At 39.8% G+C, this 19,543-nt stretch overlaps 1 protein-coding gene across 9 annotated transcripts in view; it reads right to left on the bottom strand.

The window, feature by feature from the left end:
• Positions 1-458: 458 nt before the first annotated feature.
• FBXW11 (F-box and WD repeat domain containing 11) overlaps positions 459-19,543 on the bottom strand; it is a 122,727-nt gene continuing 103,642 nt past the window's right edge. For 8 of the 9 annotated variants that reach the window (XM_045035547.1, XM_045035557.1, XM_006927921.4 and 5 more), the window contains 7 exons: positions 18,229-18,347; positions 16,749-16,998; positions 13,903-14,021; positions 11,964-12,074; positions 10,757-10,835; positions 9,261-9,446; positions 459-3,025 (listed from right to left, as the gene is read on the bottom strand). In XM_045035547.1, the coding sequence (XP_044891482.1) occupies positions 9,285-9,446; positions 10,757-10,835; positions 11,964-12,074; positions 13,903-14,021; positions 16,749-16,998; positions 18,229-18,347 (840 nt within the window). In that variant the 3' untranslated portion in view covers positions 459-3,025; positions 9,261-9,284. Of the gene's footprint in view, positions 3,026-4,955; positions 8,675-9,260; positions 9,447-10,756; positions 10,836-11,963; positions 12,075-13,902; positions 14,022-16,748; positions 16,999-18,228; positions 18,348-19,543 lie in introns of those variants that run through there. The other variant, XM_023259633.2, reaches the window with a different exon arrangement.

The following is a 19,543-nucleotide window of genomic DNA, read 5'->3' as shown; positions in this document are numbered from 1 at the left end:
TGTGTGCATCTGTGAACGTGGACAACTCAACAGTCCCACGGCCTGCATTTACCGGGGTCAGGCAGCAAGCGTGCTTTTCACACCTCCACCTGCTTCTTCGAGAACCAGAGGATCCACTTACCCTCGGAGCCACTTGGGACACTGAAGGGGCCGTTTTCGGATTTTTACAGTAACTTGTGAAGCAGTGAAGAAAGAACTTATGGGGAAGCCAGCCCCCACCCAGCTCCTCAGATGAAAGTGAAACAAAAGAGCAAGACGCCCCAGCATGGACTGGTATTATCGCACACAAACCTCTCCCAAGTCAAAAAGCAGTTTGCTTTCAACCTCATTTTACAGAGCAGATGAGTTGTTGTTGTTGTTTTTTAATCTACAAACTTTAATGGTACATCACTGAATTACTGAGAGAACATAACAGTTGGTTTGTTGTTTTTTTTTTTGAAAAATTTCTTAACAGAGCATCAGAGTATTGCAACACTTTATTAAGAGTATTGGCTTTGAATTAGTAGCTGAAGTAACAATTGCATGAAGCCAGATTAGGTGTACTGCATAATACTCATACTTGATTTATTGACATTACTTAGCAATTTATTGGACAAAAGTCAAACTTTTTGTTTTTTATTAAGCACATTCCACAGTACAAAGCTGTCATGAATAATATCTGTACAATTTAACAGTTTCAATAGCTGTTCAGACACAAATTTATTTCAAACAGATAATTGGCAAACATAATTAATTACAAGTTAGAATTAGACTATCCCAGTGCTTTAAAACATTAATATAGCAGTAATTTACAGTTGCTCAATTATGGTTAGCAAAATAAAGTCCAGAGTACGGCTGGGAATTACTACTATAATCCCAGAAAGTCAGAATTCCTTGGGTGCCAGAGTCCCCTGCTATAATTTAATAGGCACAATTCAAAGGTTGTGTGCATATTCAAAGGCCATGATCTCCCAAGGAACAAGAACTTCTATATTAAACATGCAAAAACAACAACAGAAAGTCCATTCGTTCAGAAGAATTGCCTCCTCCCCCGCCCCTCCCACACCCCCGGGCTCTCCTAACCAGTCTGATATAAAGCTGTAAGGTGGAGAGTGGTAAAGGTGAACTCACTTCCACAGCCACTGTCAAGCTTACAACATCTACCTCACGAAATAGAGATTTCCTTTTATTTATTTATTTTTTTTACACTTGGAGACTCAACTTCTCAAAAATAGAAATTAATTTGGTAACATGTGGAAGGGAAGGATGCATTTTTAGAAAAGGAGAAAAGAAAAACCAAAAAAGCCAAGCCAAACCAATAAACAAATCACATACACACACTTTGATCCCCACACCGTTCTCAATGCAAAGGACAGAACAGAGCCCAGGGCCCTTCCCTTTAGTTATAGAGTGTGCTTCCACGGGAAGAGGTTTAGTTAACAGGAGGTTCTTATTGGTCCTTTAAAATGTTACTGACGTTGCTTAATCTTTGGAAACAATGGCAAGGGGCAAACAGGAACCTAATATTGAACAAGGGAAAAGGAGTGCCAACCGAATGCCAAAGTCCTTTCGGTGCACGGTCGGCGTGAGAGTGCCATTCACACATTCGGGCTGCGGGGCACTCGGGAGCTTTGAGAACCTGCCAGGGCCACAGCGACATGTGACACCAGAGATGACGGCAATGGGATTCAGGAGCTTGAGGCTTTGCACCACACAGGAGTACCCTTGCACTCAAGATGGGCCCCTGAAGCAACCTGCCATGGGATACGGGCTCCGACATATGAGCAGGCCCGGTTAACATCCTGGTAAAGCCAGGATGCCTGAATTCCAGAGCCAGGAAACCCAGTCAACAGGGCCTTCTTGTTCCTCCCTTTCCAGGGTTACTAATGCACAGAAGAATGATCTTTGACAGTGAAGTCAAATAAACGCTAGTACTCAGAGAAGTACTTGGGAGGAAAAGAACAACAAGAAGTAATGTTAAGGTACCTCTCTGTTGTATATGCTGCACAATGAATGAAACATTTTGTGTTAAACTTTAGAAACTACATTTTAAAAACAAGATTCCCGTTAAAACCACACACACCACACACACACACACAAAATGACAATGACAAAATAAAAATACCGTATGAATACTGCAGGAAGGGTTCTAGGTAATCCACATCAACCCTGGTATCAGGTTCTTGAGCCCAGCCCATGGCTAAGTGCGAACACACTCTGTATTAGTGTCTCAGGCACAGGGGCCCTGACTCTAGCAACCTTGAGGTTAAACTGTTATGTACATTATATCTACATGCGGATACAGTATTTTAAATTAGGAGGCAAGCACACGTGTAAAAGTGTTACTCTACCAAATATCAGGAGACGGTTGGGGGACAGAGAACAGTTAATAAAAGAAAAGAGCTATATTACCTGTTGGGAGATAATATAACCTGGCTTATAGTTCTTTAAATTAAAAGAAATCGGTACAGAAAGGAAGTGTGATCCAAAAAATATTACTAAAACAAACCAGAGAAATGTTTCCATTGTCCAACATGTTCCTAATACAGGTCAGAATTCATAATGACTTGGACGGTCAAAAGGAGAATGCTAACTTCTGAAAAGGAAAGCCCTGGACATTCTGGGTAGGTGTTTGGCACCCAAAATTTCACCAAAGAAGAATGCGGTTTCTTAGTATCAGACCAAAGTGCAAAGCAATATAAATTAGAGGCCAAGTCTTCTCTTGATGGTCGATTTACTTCTGTAAAACAGACAGACTGTACGTTCCTTTTATATGAACAATTTACATTTGAAGCATTAGATTTTGTTTTTTTTCACTGATGGGGGGAGGAAATGGGCTTCTGTTCTACTGGAAGTCGGTGAAGCTAAGGTATCCTTCTCAAAGTAGAGGCCGGAATCGGAGGTGAGAAATGTTGGTACTTGGAAGAGTTAGGCTGCTTTGCATCTACCCAGCGTCTAGAACCAATTCCAGCTTCATAACTCAGCTGCGAAGAACTCCCTTAGGCATTTGGTAGCCATGTAGCCAGTAGTTCAAGACTAGGAAACCCTGGGAAAACAAAACAACAAAACAAAACACAAAGGGAGTATGGATGGATATTCTGGTTAGACATGGAGATATACACCACAGCCCATCCACATCCACACAGACATGCCCTTGTGCACACATAACACATTACTGATTTTCAAATATATAAAACATATAAAAATATAAAAAAATAGACTTTATGTATTATATAAAAATATATAAAAAATAAAAGCTGCAAGATGTTTTGAGTGTACTACATACCAGGCATCGTATTTATTTAAAACCACAACAATCTTATGAGGTAGAAACTATTATACCCACTTGACAAATAAAAGAACTAAGGCTCAGACACATTGTTTAGCTCAAAGCATTAGCCATTAAGTGACAGAGAGGGCATTAGAAGAGATGACTGACCCCTATAACGTACATCTTTCAGTGCTTCTTGCTAAAAATTATGCATGTAACAAAATATGCTTCATGTTAGATTTTATAGTTAGCATAATCTTTTATGACATCCAAAGCCTATGACGGCTGGTCTCATATCTGCCCGAGAGAGCCCTCATCTATCATTGTGAAACAAAAATATGCAAAAACTAGTAAATAAAGTATTCATTCTAAATAGAATGCTAATAATCAGAAACTACTTCTTTTCAAAATAAATCATTTATAAAAGGACAATACAACGTAGAGGGAAAGACTACTGAATGTTAAATATTGTTTTGACGGTGACCTTGAGTCAGGGACACATTTTAATCATATATATTCTACACTCATCCATGTATATAAATATGTGTACACACACACACACACACACACACACACACACACACACACACACACACGCACCTAAACTTATCATTACTATGTACAATGCAGGCTGACATTTTCTATTCTAAATTTCATCAAAACAAAGTCAAAATCCATTAGAATGATTTCACCATCACTAATGGGTCACAACCCTTTCCAAACACAGCACTAAACCAATAGCCTAGAAGATCTAAAAGTTACCTATATGTCTAAGATTCTCTGACAAAAAGAGAGAGAAAGAGATTTTTTTTTAAAGCTTGTATGTTTTTTTAAAGGAAACTTTCCTAAAAGGTTGTCTATTTTCATAAAGATCAAGAATCCTAACAAGCCTTTTCAATGAGTTCAAGAGAGATTTAATTTCATTCACCACAGCTTTTGCATGAAGGATCTTTAAGAGTATTATTTTTAAAACATTAACATCCACAGATAAGAAGCAGGCACTCTCAAACACTGCTGGCAGGAACGTAAACTGATTTAACTCTTCTGGTGAGTAACATGACTCTATGAACCAAAGTCTTTAAACATCATACCTTTAAACCTGACACTGCAGACATTTCTAGAATTTTATCCAAAGGTAATAAAGCAAAGATTAAGCTAAAAGAATGATTCCAGCAGCGTGTTTTATAACAGCTAAAAGCTGGGGGAAAACTTATGTATATAACAGGGCCCATGCAAACAACTGAATATTATTTTGCCATTAGGGATGGTGATTTAGACAAATACCGACATTACAGACAAGGAACAAATTTACAATAAAGGGGGGGGGGGAAGCATTTTAAAAACATATACAGTTCTCAACCATAATTTTAGAAAGCCTGAAAGAATATCTACAAGGGAGTGAATAATGATGAATCATGAGTAGGAGTTTATTTTCTTTTGGCTTATCTACTTATTCTAATTTCCTAATAATGATCTTATATTGTCTTGTAATAAAAAAGAGAACTACTGTATATATTAGCTCTTAGGAGTTAGTAATTTAAAAAAATGACTCAGCAAATAAATCTGTTGCTAACTTTCCTGACATAGAAATACTCTTACCTTATATTTTAGGGGTGAATATTTTACTGCAAGGTTAAATCATCATTAGGGTAGTGTTTCTTATTATGCATAAATCTTACAGTATCACATGGTAATAATTTTTTTCATGTTACAATAAATGAAAAGAATTTGGAAAAGAGCAGTAAAATCTATAGAGCTGACTGCCAAGGTTGTCAAAAGTAATTCACTTTGAAGAGACAAACACATTTGAGGTTTCACTGCTTGTGCTGCTTAAAAAGCAGATAAGATTTTTCCATTGATTTATAATTGTGGATCATAACAAGGGCAGTTGTTCTTACATTCCCAAAAAGGGGCGGGAGGAGGGCCTGGAAGAAGTAACACCACAGTTTCCTTTCTACCACAGCCAATGAGAGAAACACCATGGGTGACCATTATTCCATTTCTCAACCAAAGAAATCTTGTTCCGGGGCACTTTAAAGTAATATGTAAAAGTTGTCCAATTTGTGAAATTTTACTGTGTTCTAACATTCATCTACTAAATATGCCAGAGAGGGAAAACATACTATGGATGTCTTGGATTTCACCACGTACCTCTCTAAACAGAATGTGAAGACAAACACACATATCAAAAATACAAAAGAAAAAAAAAGCATTAACCACTTAAGTTGTTCTCTGATACACCTATTCCCCTGAGACTATCCATTCCAGCTACAGTTGCCCATGTCCTATTTTATGTGCTGCTCTTATGTGGAAAAACAAAAGCATGGGTGGGATGCAGCTAAAGCAATGTGCAGAGGAAAATGTATAGCTTAGAAAAGAAAAAGAATGAAATAAATTGAACAGAAGATGTGCAAAGCTGCTTTTGCAAAGCAAAGGGAAGCAAAGCAAAGCAAAAGTGCAATACTGCTAGGAGGCTGACGACCTAAATAATAGAGAGTTCTACCATGTTTATGGGTTGTAAGACTCAACATTTGTTAAGGTGGAAATTCTCCCCCAGAATGATCTTACAATTCAATGCAGTGCTAACTATAATCCCGGTTGTCCTTTTCATAGACTTTGACAATTCAAAACTGAATATGAAAACCTAAAGAATCTAGAATAGTCAAAGCAATTTTTTTTTAAGTTGGAACATTTATTACACACTATGGTATTGGCGAAAGGACAGCCACATAAATCATGGACTTAGAACAGAGTCCAGAAATAGACCTACAAATAAATGGTCAATTGACTTTTGGACAAAGACGCTAAAGCAAATCTATGAGAAACGGAAATTCTTTTCATCAGATAGTGCTGGAACAACTAGACAGCTATATAAAAAGACCAGTGACTTTCTTATCTCACACCACACACACAAATTAAATGATCAAAGACGGAAATGTAAAAGCTAAAAATACAAAACTTTTGAAACTATGCCGGTCCAAACAGGCATCACTACCTATGTGTAACTATTTGAATGTAATGTTAAATAAAGTATGATTAAATACAATTAAACATTCAATTAAATTCAATTAAAACTTAATTTAACACTTAGTTCCTGAGTCACACTGGCCACATTTCAAGAGCTCAATAGCCACAAGTGGCTATTGCCTACCACAGTGGACAGTGCACTTTAGAAAATGTAAACTGATGCAGGCCAGTCTTTGCTAAGGCTGGGATGGGGTCAGGCTTTGACTACAAAGGTGGCACAAGGGAACTTTTGAGGGTGACAGAAATATTCTTATCTTGATTGTGGAGATATTTTCAGGTATACATTTGTAAAAACTCATCAAACGGTACACTTTAAACGAGTGCAAGTTTTGCACAAATCCTATCTCCGTAAAACTGGTTTAAAAAACAACAGGGGCAGGGGCAGAGGGAGACACGTACATCTAGGTGACCTGTCTACCTAGGGAACGTATCTAGTACCTGACCGTGTCAGTTTAGATGATTTACTCCAATTTTTCACTGACTTATTATCTTTATGCTTGCTGAAGGTGACTGCAGGAATACCCTAAAACTATTTATCTACTTAAGGGTAAATTCTTGTGTGGCCTCGGAGAAAAAACACAAATATGTCATTTTGGCCATGGGTGTCACTTGCCCAACAAACATCAATGAGCGCTTGCAATATACTGGGGACTCCAATGAACCCTGGAGCTCCGCAACACGAGGAGGCCCACGGCCTTGTGAGTGGGACAGGCGTGCAAACCATTTCAATATCAAATAATAAATTAAGCATGAAATGAAAGGGCAGAGGGGGAGTGGGGCTGTCTAGAAGCCATAATAACACAAGCAAGGGGAGGGAGATGGTGGAGGTCTGCACTACTGTAGTGTAATTAGAGACATTAAACAGAGTTCAGTCTGGCTGCAGCTAGGGTTTTGGAAGGGAGTAACAGGAGACGAGAGCATGGGGAGGATAGTGAGGACACAAGGTAACAGCCAGACGCTCAAACTCCTGTCAGCTAATGTGAAGTAGTTGAACCATGATCCCGTGAACGGCAGGAAACCAGTAAGGCAGAGGACGGCAGAGGCAGGGCTTAAGATGATCCTAAATGACAGCAGAATGGAGATCGGGCTGAAGAGGGAGAGGAAAGACCAGGAGGGAAACCAGTTTTCATTTAGGTCCATTTCTACTTCCCAGTATCTTCCTTAGGATTTTGGGGAAGGGCGGTTGAAGCGCGGAGGAGCAATCACTCAAGAGATCCTTGCCTTCTTCCTCTGTAATCCCCCATTGTATCTATTTTAAGGCTCCATTCAAAAAAATGTAATAATTCTGCCATACAGTTTTTTCAACTTTGGAAGAATCCATCCAGAGAGAAGGTGGCAAGGCAGATAGATGGTCACTATCATGAGAAATAATATGAACGCACTTGGGACCAGAAACAGTAACTATGTATGTGGCTTACAGGTCATTACTGCTCACCTCCCACATCCAGGCAGACACTGCCAACCCATCACAGCATTATCCCTTGGGGTCACAAGGTCCCAGAATCCTTCCAAAGGCAGCACTCCAGTCAGGCACTACTGATCAAACTCAGCCAGGATGAAGAAAAAGCTTATTTGCCATTCCTGCAGACCCTGGGTTTATCACTAATCGATGGCACAGGGGCAAGACTGGAGGACGGCAAACTTTCTTAAAGAGCTGTCTAATAAATATTTTAGATGTCACAAGCCATATGGTCTCTGTGGCATCTAGTCAACTCTTCCAATGAAGTATGAAAACAGCCACAGACAATACGTAAACAACTGAGCATGGCTATTATAATAAAATTTCATTCATGGACACTAGAACTTGAATTTCACATAATTTTCGTGTGTCATGAAATAGTACTCTTCTTCTAATTTTTTTCAATTATTTAAAAGTGTAAAAAACTATTCTTAGCTTGCTATAGCAGGGGAATAAAATCAGGCAGTGGAACAAATTTGGACTCTGCCTATAGTCTGCTGACCCTTGGGTAAGACAAACTTCCTGGACATCTGTGTTTTGGGCCTTAGAGTCTTAAGTAAGAAGTATTAGAAATGATGGTAACTTGGTGATCTAAGGGCCCCTTTTTTTTTTTCTCCCCACAATTCTGCATCTAAACTCTCTTTACACTTTTAACATTTAATGAGCAGAAAACATACAACGATAAAGAGCCACTAAGTAGTAAGTAATATTTTAAAATAAGTATGAATTTTATTTATTAATCAGTCTTTACATACATATATACATAGTAATACAAGTAGGTACAAACCAATTTATTCAATCTGTAAAGTTTAACGTGCACAGGATTTACTGGCCCCCTTGCAAAATATTCAGAGCTGGAAATACTGCTCCAGATGAACAGGGTCATCAGGTTCCAGGACACAGCCAAGTAAGGCTTCTCATCCTCTAGACTGGACACCCTTAGTAATCAAAACATGCCATTATCAATGGTTACAATGGCTCTAACTCTTCCTGTAACCAGAGCAAAGGACTTTGCCTCCAGGGTACCTGCTGTATCTAGTGGACGAAGAACGGGTTCTAGGGGCTCACTCAACAAACACCTTTCTTTCATTCCTCTTCTAGGGGACAGTGATGGTGGGTAGATTATACCAGGGACAGAGGGGGAAGTTTGAGTGTTTGGCTGATGTTGATTTTTTTTTTTTTTTTAAATAAAAGAACTGAAAAACAGGAAAGAGAAAAAGGAGATTCCTGCACCCCAAAACAGAATCTGAAGGACCTTGCCTGTGTTAAACTGACAGGAAATCATTTAGGAAATCAGTTTCTAAAAACAGGAATCACACTGTCTGCCCATGTGAAAACCCACAATATGTAGGACTCTGATTTAGATCTTATTTTAATGTGACCATAAAGATCTAGCCTTACATGAGAACTGCAAAGTTGACACAGCTAAAAAACACTAATCACTTTGGTTCCTGTCGATGGGGAGCCCAAATCACAAAATTCCCCCAAAGGGAAGATGAATTCAATTAGCAAGATTAAACTCACCTGAAACGGGTAAAGTGCAGACTGTTATCTGGAGATGTAAGTGTATGTTCTGGAAGGAGAACGGGTCTCATTCTGGGCACTGGGAGGCACATTTAAGAAATCCCAAATCAAAATAGTGTCATCATGGGAGCTGCTGATGATCTGAAATTCATCAAACTGTAGCCGAAACACACGTCCAGAATGTTCCTGTGAAATGTGACAGCTTGATGAGTAAAATGAGACCTTTACAATCCCTCACTTCTACCCGTGCTCTGGCGCAGGCTGAAAATGCAGCTACTTATCCAGGCTTACTGAATGTTCCAGAGCTTACTGATCTTTGCCCTTCACCCCAGGGACAAAACTCTGGCTTTTCCTTCTAGGCCTCTTCTTTAAATTAATCTTTGTATCTGAGATCCTGGCTCATTAATGTGTCAAAGAAGACAAATTGTGTGATCGCCTCACCAAAGATCTTGGAAAGGTAAACAACAATATTTAATACCCATTCTTGATACACTGCAAAAAGGACCAGAAGGATAGTGTTTTTAACATTACCATGAACATCTATCTCAACCACAGCCAAACTCAAAATTAATGGTGGAATGTAAGAAGCATTCTCATTAAAATCACGAAGAAAACAAGAATGGCCCTCACCATAGTTCTGCATGTCCTAATCGATGCAAGAAGCAAAGAAATAGAAAAAAAGATAAAGCTACGAAAAATACGAAAAATCTATCAATATTTTCAAAAAACTGTCTCCTCATTAATATAACAAAATCAATCAGACTACTAGAAATAATGAGCCTGCTAAAGATGTTAAAACAAGATTTACATAAAGTATTTTTAAATGCCAAAGAAATAATTCACACAATATAGACTGAGGAGAAATTCCATCTTAATAATACAGAAATGCGCTGTATTATAAAAATTCAACGTAACCAGATACCCGTATTAAGAACTCTCCCAAGGGGCACCTGGGTAGCTCAGTCGGTTAAGCATCCGACTTCGGCTTAGGTCATGATCTCACAGTTCATGGGTTTGAGCCCCGCATCGGGCTCTGTGCTGACAGCTCGGAGCCTGAGGCCTGCTTGGAATTCTGTGTCTCCCTCCCTCTCTGCCTCTCCCCCTCTCTCAAAAATGAATAAACATCTAAATAAATAAATAATAAATAAATAAATAAATAAATAAATAAATAAATAAATAAATAAATAAATAAAAGAACTCTTCCAAATCTATAGGAAGGAAATACTTTGAGCTCTACGAGGAAACCAATCCACCTACAAATGAGGATGTCTGCTTTCATGTTTTAAGTTGTATTAATGTTCCTTAGGGAAGAGCTCACTGTAACGTCAATGTCAATTACTCTCTGATTTGGGCTAACCAAAATGAATAAAACAGTGCATTTCTCTGAAGGCATGCTGTGAGATACACAAGATTTCCTGTGACACAGCTGGGCAGGTTCATCTACAGGAGGCCACCCTCCAGCACGGGAACCACTCCCACTTCAACAGATTACCTACCACCAACGTGCGCAAACACAACGTGCTTGCTGGGGCTCGAGGGTCAAGAGCAGCTTGCAAGTCCCAAACTTTAATTTTCCTAGAAAAGAAGACTGCGATTAGTGGGAAAGTTAACATTTTATATATTGTCGAGCACTTCCTTGATAGAAAGGAGTGCACATGAACTGCTAGTACAAAAGCTAGTGGAGGGGTGCCTGGGTGGCTCCACTGGTTAAGCATCTGACCCTTGATCTCGGCTCAGGGTGTGATCTTGCAGTTTGTGGGATCAAGCCCGGCATCGGGCTCTAAGCTGACAGTGTGGCGCCTGCTCGGGATTCTCTCTCCCTCTCTCTCTGCCTCTCTCCACTTGTACTCTCAATCTCTCTCTCAAGATAAATTTTAGAAAATAATAATAAGCTAATGGAGAACATGCTTATGTTTTTACAAATTACTTAAACTAATTACATCTGATTTTGGAAAAAACAAGGACCTACACATTCTCAGGATTGCTGAAACTGTGAAGAAATATTTTTAAGGGAGATAAGAAAACAACTTCATGCTATCTGAATTCAGTTCCTGACTTGATAATCTATGTCACCAAATTCATTAATCAGGGGGCTCTCTAGGGCTGAGTAGGTGCTGCTGACAGAAACTAGGGCTCTCTGGGAAATTCCAAGGATACCTTTCTTCAAACTAAGCAAATGCTGAAAGTTAATAATAGGAGCATAAACAGACCAACTAATCTGTGAGTATATACAAGGTCACCTTGAAAGGTTTACAGTTGCCACTTGCTCATTTAAAAAGTCACAAGGCTTTTTAAAGAGTATTTGTTCAATTAACCAAAAGGGAAAAGGAAATGTATCGCCGAACGAACACACACACACACACACACACACACACACACACACACACACACACACACACACACACACAGTTAGTTTAATTTAGGGCGAAGGCAAAGAACTGAATTCCCACACAACCTTTACAATAATGGTTAAAGCTGTAAGCACAGGAGTTACAGAGGCTCTGCTAGACTTGGGACAAGACTGCTCATCCTTCTGGGCCAGAGTGGCCTCACTTGATCAAGCGGTACGGCAACACCTGCCATCCACCATTACACAGAAAGGACCGGGCACAGAACTGGCAGACACGTAGCTGCTTAATATTCAACACTCCTTTTCCTCTAGATACCATGGCAGCAGTGCACTTAGAAATCTGAAATACATACCCATCATAGGCCCCACTGACAATCCTCTTGTTATCAAACCGGATGCATCGGACCAATTCTTCATGTCCCTCTAGGACTCTTAAACAGGCACCACATTCGATATCCCATAGCCTTGAATATGAAACAGATCTCTGTGAAACAACTTCCCACACATGATTCACACTATCTGCCCCGTAACGTGACTTTCACTCTCTCCTGAACTTTGTTTCTATCTTGTTCCCAGTCTACACTGTACACAGAGAGAGATACACATGTACATTTATACCACTTGTACATTTTAAAGCACTAATTTGGGTAGAAGCCTTACTTCTCATTGTATTTTCTTTTACTCAACTGGAAACCTTTTTTAATCACACGCGTGTATTACTATTTAAATAAGATCAACAAACAACAAACTTCAATTATATTTAGTTCCTAGGCATTCTTTTGATGTCTGAATTGATTAAACCATGTAGCCAAATGGTCTAGGAAGGGCTTTTCCGGGGGAGATAGGGACTGTAGGCAGGAGAGAAGAAAAGGCATGATGTGTGTGGGCTGGGGGAGGATAACATACAGTCAGGAGGGTAGGCTTCCACCCCAGGCACTTCTAGCCTGGAACCCATGAGACCCACTGAAGTTAGAACCAGTGGGCCAGCATAATGGTCTTCCTCTCCTGATGAGGTTTAGGGACACCCCTCCTAGATAACACTCCCGGACACGAGGGTTGTCCAGTTTACACAGTCACAGTGGGAGCCTCTCATTAAGTATATGAAGTGTCTCAGGAACATGAACCCACACACTACGCCCAGCCTTCTTCTTGGTGTATGATTTACAGAACAGTTCTGAAAATAAAAATTTTTTAATTTTTCTGTCATCATTGATTTTTCTACATTGTTTGTAAACATAAATCACAGCAAACTAACGTGTACAAAACAAAGTTAGCAAACTCATTCTGTAACAACCTTTTCTTCGCCCCTCTCCCAATAGCTCTTACCATACACCCAATGAATATTTTACCACAGCCACCCTCAGCAAATCTTCTCATCAGTGTCAGTGACGGTGGCTTCTCTAACCTACTGTGAGCAGAGCCATTCAGCACTGCCACTGACTCCAAAGTGGTTCCCCTCTATAAACTATAAAGGAATATACATTATTATTTTGTAAAATCTCAGATATTCCGGTGAGAAAGGTAAGGACTATTTACTGATGAAATATTAAGTAATATAAAGCATGATGGATACAAGAGAACCAAGATTCAGGGTCAACTGACTTTAATAATATCTTAAAACTTAAAATGATAAAGAAAACTTGCAGCAGTTTCAGCTTTATTGCTGTTTTGTTCCCTCCTTCCTTCCTTCTTTCTTTTAAAAATCATCTTGAAACCAAACTTTATTTTGCCCAAACATTAAACAATTTGGTTAAAAAAAGCATATGTTGGGACAATGGAAAAACGACTTGGGATCAGTGAGTAGATATTTAAGGGAAATTCTTAACAAATACAGTGTTTATGGATAGTCAGATTTATTAGAAAGCAAGGACACTGAGTGCTGGGAAGAAAAAAGGGAGACAAAATAAATGATGAAACAGGAGTGGATGATGTTGTAGTGTAGCCTCGGGTGAGACACAGATAAATCAAGTACACTCCTCCCACCTGTTAGTGAGGGAGACAGGAGCTCACAGATAAGGGAAAGTAGAGAGTCAGGCTGGAGCGTCCTCTCTTCTGAGGAGTTCTGGTATTAAGGGATCTTGGGTGGAGTTTATGTCATAAAAAGTGTGTATTGGAGGAGTCAGTTTACCCACTTCAGTTCACAGGACCAAATGGACTAATAAAAGTTACCTATAGTTTTCTTACTTGAAGTATCTCCAAAGGCTCCAAGTCTTTTGAGCATCAGGACTGGGGCAGGAGTCAAAACTACAGCAAAAATCAGCCTACTCTGTCAGCACACCAGCTTCTACTCACCTTATGGTATTATCTGATGATCCACTAACAACCAGCCGATCCCTGTACTGGAGACAGGCAATGCCTCGCTTGTGCCCATTCAGAGTACGAACAAACTCACAGGTGCTCGTGCTCCAGACCTGCATAACCAATTAATAATACTTTAAGAATAAACGCCGAAAAGTCCCCTCACAATATACCTTTTTAAAAACATCAGCGCTTCTAAGAATGACCAAAATACTTGATTATGAAATCTGGTTCAGAAGCTGGGGGACAGACTGGCCAGCATACAGTTTTCTTAGCTGCAGAGTGATAAAACAGGAATGAAACACAGAGGGAAGCTGTGAAGTCTCCAACCTTGAGATATTCACAAAGAGAACATCTCCTGGATGGTTCAGACATTCACTTGCCTAGAGGGAAGAGTGTGGGCCAGATTTTATGTTTTCATGCCAGCTGACATGTCATATCCAATGCAACTGATGTGAAAAAGTTTCACCTTTCACATCCTCCTCTTTTCCAGCATAGTTTCTTGAACAGCTCCATTTGTTTTGACACATCACTCCTAATATTATGTATGTGGAATAAATAATCCCTCTTTTGTGAAACCATCTGCAAGACTTAGATGTTCACAGACACACTTAATATATTACAAGCCAAATAAGGAGACGCAAAGCAACCAGAGTGCCCTGAATTATTTTACCAGCTGCGTTTGTAGTTGAATGGGGTAACTAGATCTCCACATGCAAAAGAATGAAGTCGGACCCCCAACTCACACAATATACAAAAATACAATTCAGGATAAACCAAAGGCCTAAATGTGAGAGCTGAATCTATGAAACTCTCAGAAGAAAACACAGGAGTAAATCTCTGTGATCTTGGATTAGGCAATGGTTTCTCAGACAGGACAATAAATGCACAGGCAACAAAAGGCAAAAATTGATCAATTGCACTTCATCAAAATTAAAGTTGTCTGTGTGGCAAAGAACATCATCAAGACAGTGAAAAGAGAAGCCACAAGATGGTAGAAAATATTTCCAAATCATTCACCTCTTAAGGTACTTGTAACCAGAATATATAAAGAATTTTTGTAACTACACATTAAAAAAAAACAAAAACAAACAAAAAACACCCAAATAATCCCATTTTTTAAGTACATGAAAGTTTCTCCAAAGAAGATACAAAAAAGGCCAATAAGCACTGAAAAGATGCTCAATATCAGTGGTCACAAGGGAAATGGAAACCAAAACCAGAGATAACCACTACACAACTACAAGGATGGCTGTAATAAAAAAGACGGACAATAACAAGTGCTGGCAAGGATACGGAGAAATCCTCCAGGCTGATATTATGCAACGGCTGCTCTGTAAAAAAGGCCCAAACCCTCCTGACTTCCAGGCAGTGATCTTGTTCCAACTGGTCTGACTGAATGGTAAGTGAGTTACTGCACACAAACCCTACTTGTTCAACTGCTAGACCACTTTATCTAAAGGATGATGCTACCTCTGTGATATGTGGGGCTAGATACTAGATACCAGAATGCCACCTAGTGCTGGTCATAAAAAAAAGGTTTTTTGATCCAAATTCAAACGCTCACACAATGCTGGTGGGATTTTAACACAGTGCAGCCACTTTGGAAAACGTTTGGCAGCTCTTCAAAATATCAAACCCAGAGTTACAATTCCAAGAGAACTGAAAATGTATGTCTGTGCAAAAAGTTATACACAAATGTTCATGGCAGCACTATGTTTAACAAATGAAAGGTGCAAACAACCAAAACGTCCATCAACTGATGAACAGATAAACAGAGCGTAGTACATCCACACAATGGAATTTTCTTCAGTCGTTAGAATGAATGAAGTCCTGACACGTGCTACAATATTCATGGATGAACCATGAAAACACCACACTAAGTGCAAGAAGCCAGACAGAAAATGCCACATATTATAGGATTACATTTATATGAAATGTCTAGAAGAGGCAAATCCATGCACAGAAAATAGATTAGTGATTGCTAAGGACCAGAAGAAGAGAACAGGGGTTGACTGTCAGTGGGTAGGAGGTTTTTCAGGGGGCAATGAAAATGTTCTGAAACTAAACTATATTAAATGGCTAACACTGTAACTACATTAAGGGGCACTGGACTGCATGCTGCATGCTTTAAGTAGTGAAACTCACGGTATGTGAACTATATCTCAAAAGCTAACATTTTAAAAAGTTAAAATGGATACTGGGATCAGACCTGCATTTACTACATCCTATGACTCACCGTAGACTGCAACCATTTGTCTCATGCCTGCCACCCACCGTATGCCGAGCTTCTTGAGGGCAGGGATGGGTCTTATTCATTATTGTATCTCCAGCATCCAGCCTAGGGTCTATGGCACGGCATAGACCATTAAGTGGATTAATTCAAATGAAGTGAATTAAGTGAATAAATCAAATCTCAGCTCCGCCACTAACTAGCTGTGTGGTCTCCAGCCCAGTTCTTCACTCCCTGAGCCCCATTTGTAAAATGGAGGCAATACCTTCCTCAACAGAGTGCTGGAAGAGATCAGCGACAGGGTAAGGTGAAGCTCCTTGCACACAGTACATGTTCCACAGGTTAGTTCTCTTCCCCTTGAACACGCGATCGATGGTGTCATTTCATGAAATAGAAGGCTGCTCTCCATCATGGACCCATGACCCTTTCCTCCTACCTTGCCTGTGATTCCAGAAGCATGAAGAATGGGATTGCCTCAAGGGCTCAAGCACAGATGAAGGAGATTACAGATCTTGCCCAGTACCAGGTTGGTAAAGCCCACCTCTGCTTCCTCTGTGCTTGAAAAGGCACAGGCGGAAGCAGAGTTATGACTAGTAGATACACTTACTTTGATGGTTCTGTCACCAGAGGCAGACACGATGTATTTATCATCAAAGTCTACCACATTGACAGCAGCACGGTGGCCAACCAGGACACGGCGTAGAGTGATATCGGTAGCAGAAGCCATGTCCCACACAGCGATGGAGCGATCCTTGGAACAGGTCACCATAAGTCCATTGCTGAAGCGTAAGTGCAGTACAGCCTCATTGTGGTGGATCAATGTGTTCAGAACTTCACCCGTGTTCACATCCCAGACTCTAAAGAACAGAAAAGCACAATGCGTGATTACTGAGACAACCAGGAAGAGTCAGTGTCTGTGCCCTGGGCCCATTCTTAGTAGTAGGCTAGGGAGATGTAAGCTTCACTTGTGACTGGGACCTCACACCCAAGACCAGACCATGTTTAAAAGGAGCCCCCAGAAGCAATTATTGTATTTGCTGAGAAGTACTGAGAGGGTTTCAAAAAAAGGCGGCCAATTATGGAGGGGCCTGGGTAGCTGCTCAGTCAGTTAAGTGTCTGACTGTTAATTTCAGCTCAGGTCATGATCTCACAGTTCATGTGTTTGAGCCCCACATCGGGCTCTGCACTGACAGTGCGAAGCCTGCTTGGGATTCTCTCTCTCCCCTTCTCTTTCTGCCCCTCCCCCATTCATGCTCTCTTGATCTCTCAAAATAAATAAATAAACTTAAAAAAAAAAAAGGAAGAAAGAAGGCCAACTCTGGCTCTGTCCAGGTTTAGGTTTATTTAACATCAGGTAATCAGGGACAGTGAGGACAACAAAATGATTCTTCAAGTAAGTGGGCTCGCAGGGAGTCTGAGATGACAGGGGAAGGAGGCTTCATAGCTGGGGAACTGAGGGCAGTTTCCAAGCTTAAGGCTCTTTTTGGCCTCTCATAGGTCTCAGAGTCCATTACTTATCCATTGCACACTAGAGACTGTAAGTCATGACAACTCATCAATTCCCACATGCATCTATTTACCCAACTGCTTTATGGACAAAGGCAATATGGCAGCTGCTCCATCCATGACATATAAGGTTCTCAGGGGCAGCCCTTTCACGTCACAGCTTTTCTGTAAACCCAATCTCCTAAGAGGACAAATTCACACAGACCAAAGGAGGAAAGTCACAGGCTTCTGTGGCAGAAGCAGTGCCTCAAAAGCACTGAGTCAGAGAAAGGACACTAGCATGCTGGTGACTTTTCCAAATGTCTGGAGCATGGTCTCCCAGGAGAAAGCTAGTCTAACACTAGGTAATATTTCCTAGTACATTTCCATCTCTATAACATACAACAATGAGCATAGGACCTACTTAACAAAAGGTGGCTTTCTAGCCTGCTTTGTTCAAATAAACCCACACCTAAAGTGGTTTTGAAATACAGCACATAAAACATATACAAAGAATGTGTGTCCTTATCCCCGAAAAGGGTGCAGTCTCAGTCTTCTCACGGAAGATATGGAAGTCAGACCAGCGAAGCCAAATCACTCACCTCACTGTAGAGTCTGAAGAACCAGTCACAATGACACGTTCATCATACTGGAGACAAAGGACAGAGCCAGTGTGTCCCGTTAACACTTTCAAACATTCCAAGCTGGTTTTATCCCAAATCTATGGAGACAAGAAAACCACAAACAGTGATTTAGTCTATCACCTTCTGATAAATGTTTTTGTCTCACCTTACTTTCTGAATCACAAAATAGAACAAACCTGCATTACAGTAAATAAGAACAGTTAAACTTCAAACAGGTGGAAAATGACAAAAAAAGGGAAGAGGCAATATCGAATAACTTCCAAAAACAGATGTGCTATTTTGTTTACTTTGTCCCTCTATTATACTTACTATATTTAACAGCCTTATAAAGGGAATTTTTAATTAAACTCTGAAAAACAGTGTGACATCTATTAAGAGCCTTTAAAAATGCATTATCTCTAACCCATTATGATTACTTACAAAAATTTTTAAATGAAAAATGTTCGACATTTCAGAAAAATTTCAAAGTAAACTGCAAAGCTTTTAATGAGAGAATATAATGCTTCATTACAGTTATGTTTTTTAAAAAATAGAATAAAAGCCATCTATATGGTGATATAATCAATATATTTAAAACAAAAAAAAGATGAAAAGGAAAGATAACGTTAATAATAGTCGGCTTTGCTCTCTGAGTGTTCTTTTTCTCCCTTCTTTTGATCTTTCCAATGTTTTTCAAGTTTTCAATACTCCCCACATATAACAGGGGATAGGAAATCATTTATTTTAAAGATTGGATTGTTAAAAATAGATCATGTGAACCTGTTTCTTCCTTTGTAAAATCATACTGTCATAATTTGCAGCATCCCTCAAGTTTACTACAAATAGCCAAAACAAGACATTTAACTGTCTTTCTACAACAGCAAGACCTGCTTCTAATTTCTGACCTATTAGAACCACGGTTATTTTGAAAGAGCGATTGGTGATCCAGGACTGGTACAGAATGAAGGACAAAAGGTTTCCAACCACTGTCCTAGATGATCTCTCTAAAGTGCATCTCTGCTCTACTGTTTATGTCTCGTAAATAAAATGCATGCCTATTTTAAACATGGTGTGCCTCTATTAACGGCACTCTTTTAGAAACACATCCAGTGTAAATGGAACACAAGCCTGTGGTCAGCCTATGCTCTGACAAGGTCCTTATAAACCATTCTTTTTTTTTTTTCTTTTTAAGGTGTATTTATTTATTTTGAGAGAGAGAGAGAGTGTGCACCCATGTGGGGGAAGGGCAGACAGAGAAGGGGAGAGAGAGAGAGAGAGAGAGAGAGAGAGAGAG

This window comes from Felis catus, chromosome A1 (assembly GCF_018350175.1).
Source record: "Felis catus isolate Fca126 chromosome A1, F.catus_Fca126_mat1.0, whole genome shotgun sequence".
Lineage (NCBI taxonomy): Eukaryota > Metazoa > Chordata > Mammalia > Carnivora > Felidae > Felis > Felis catus.
Note: the sequence above shows the minus strand (reverse complement) of the source record. Positions and strands in the feature narration are given on the sequence as shown.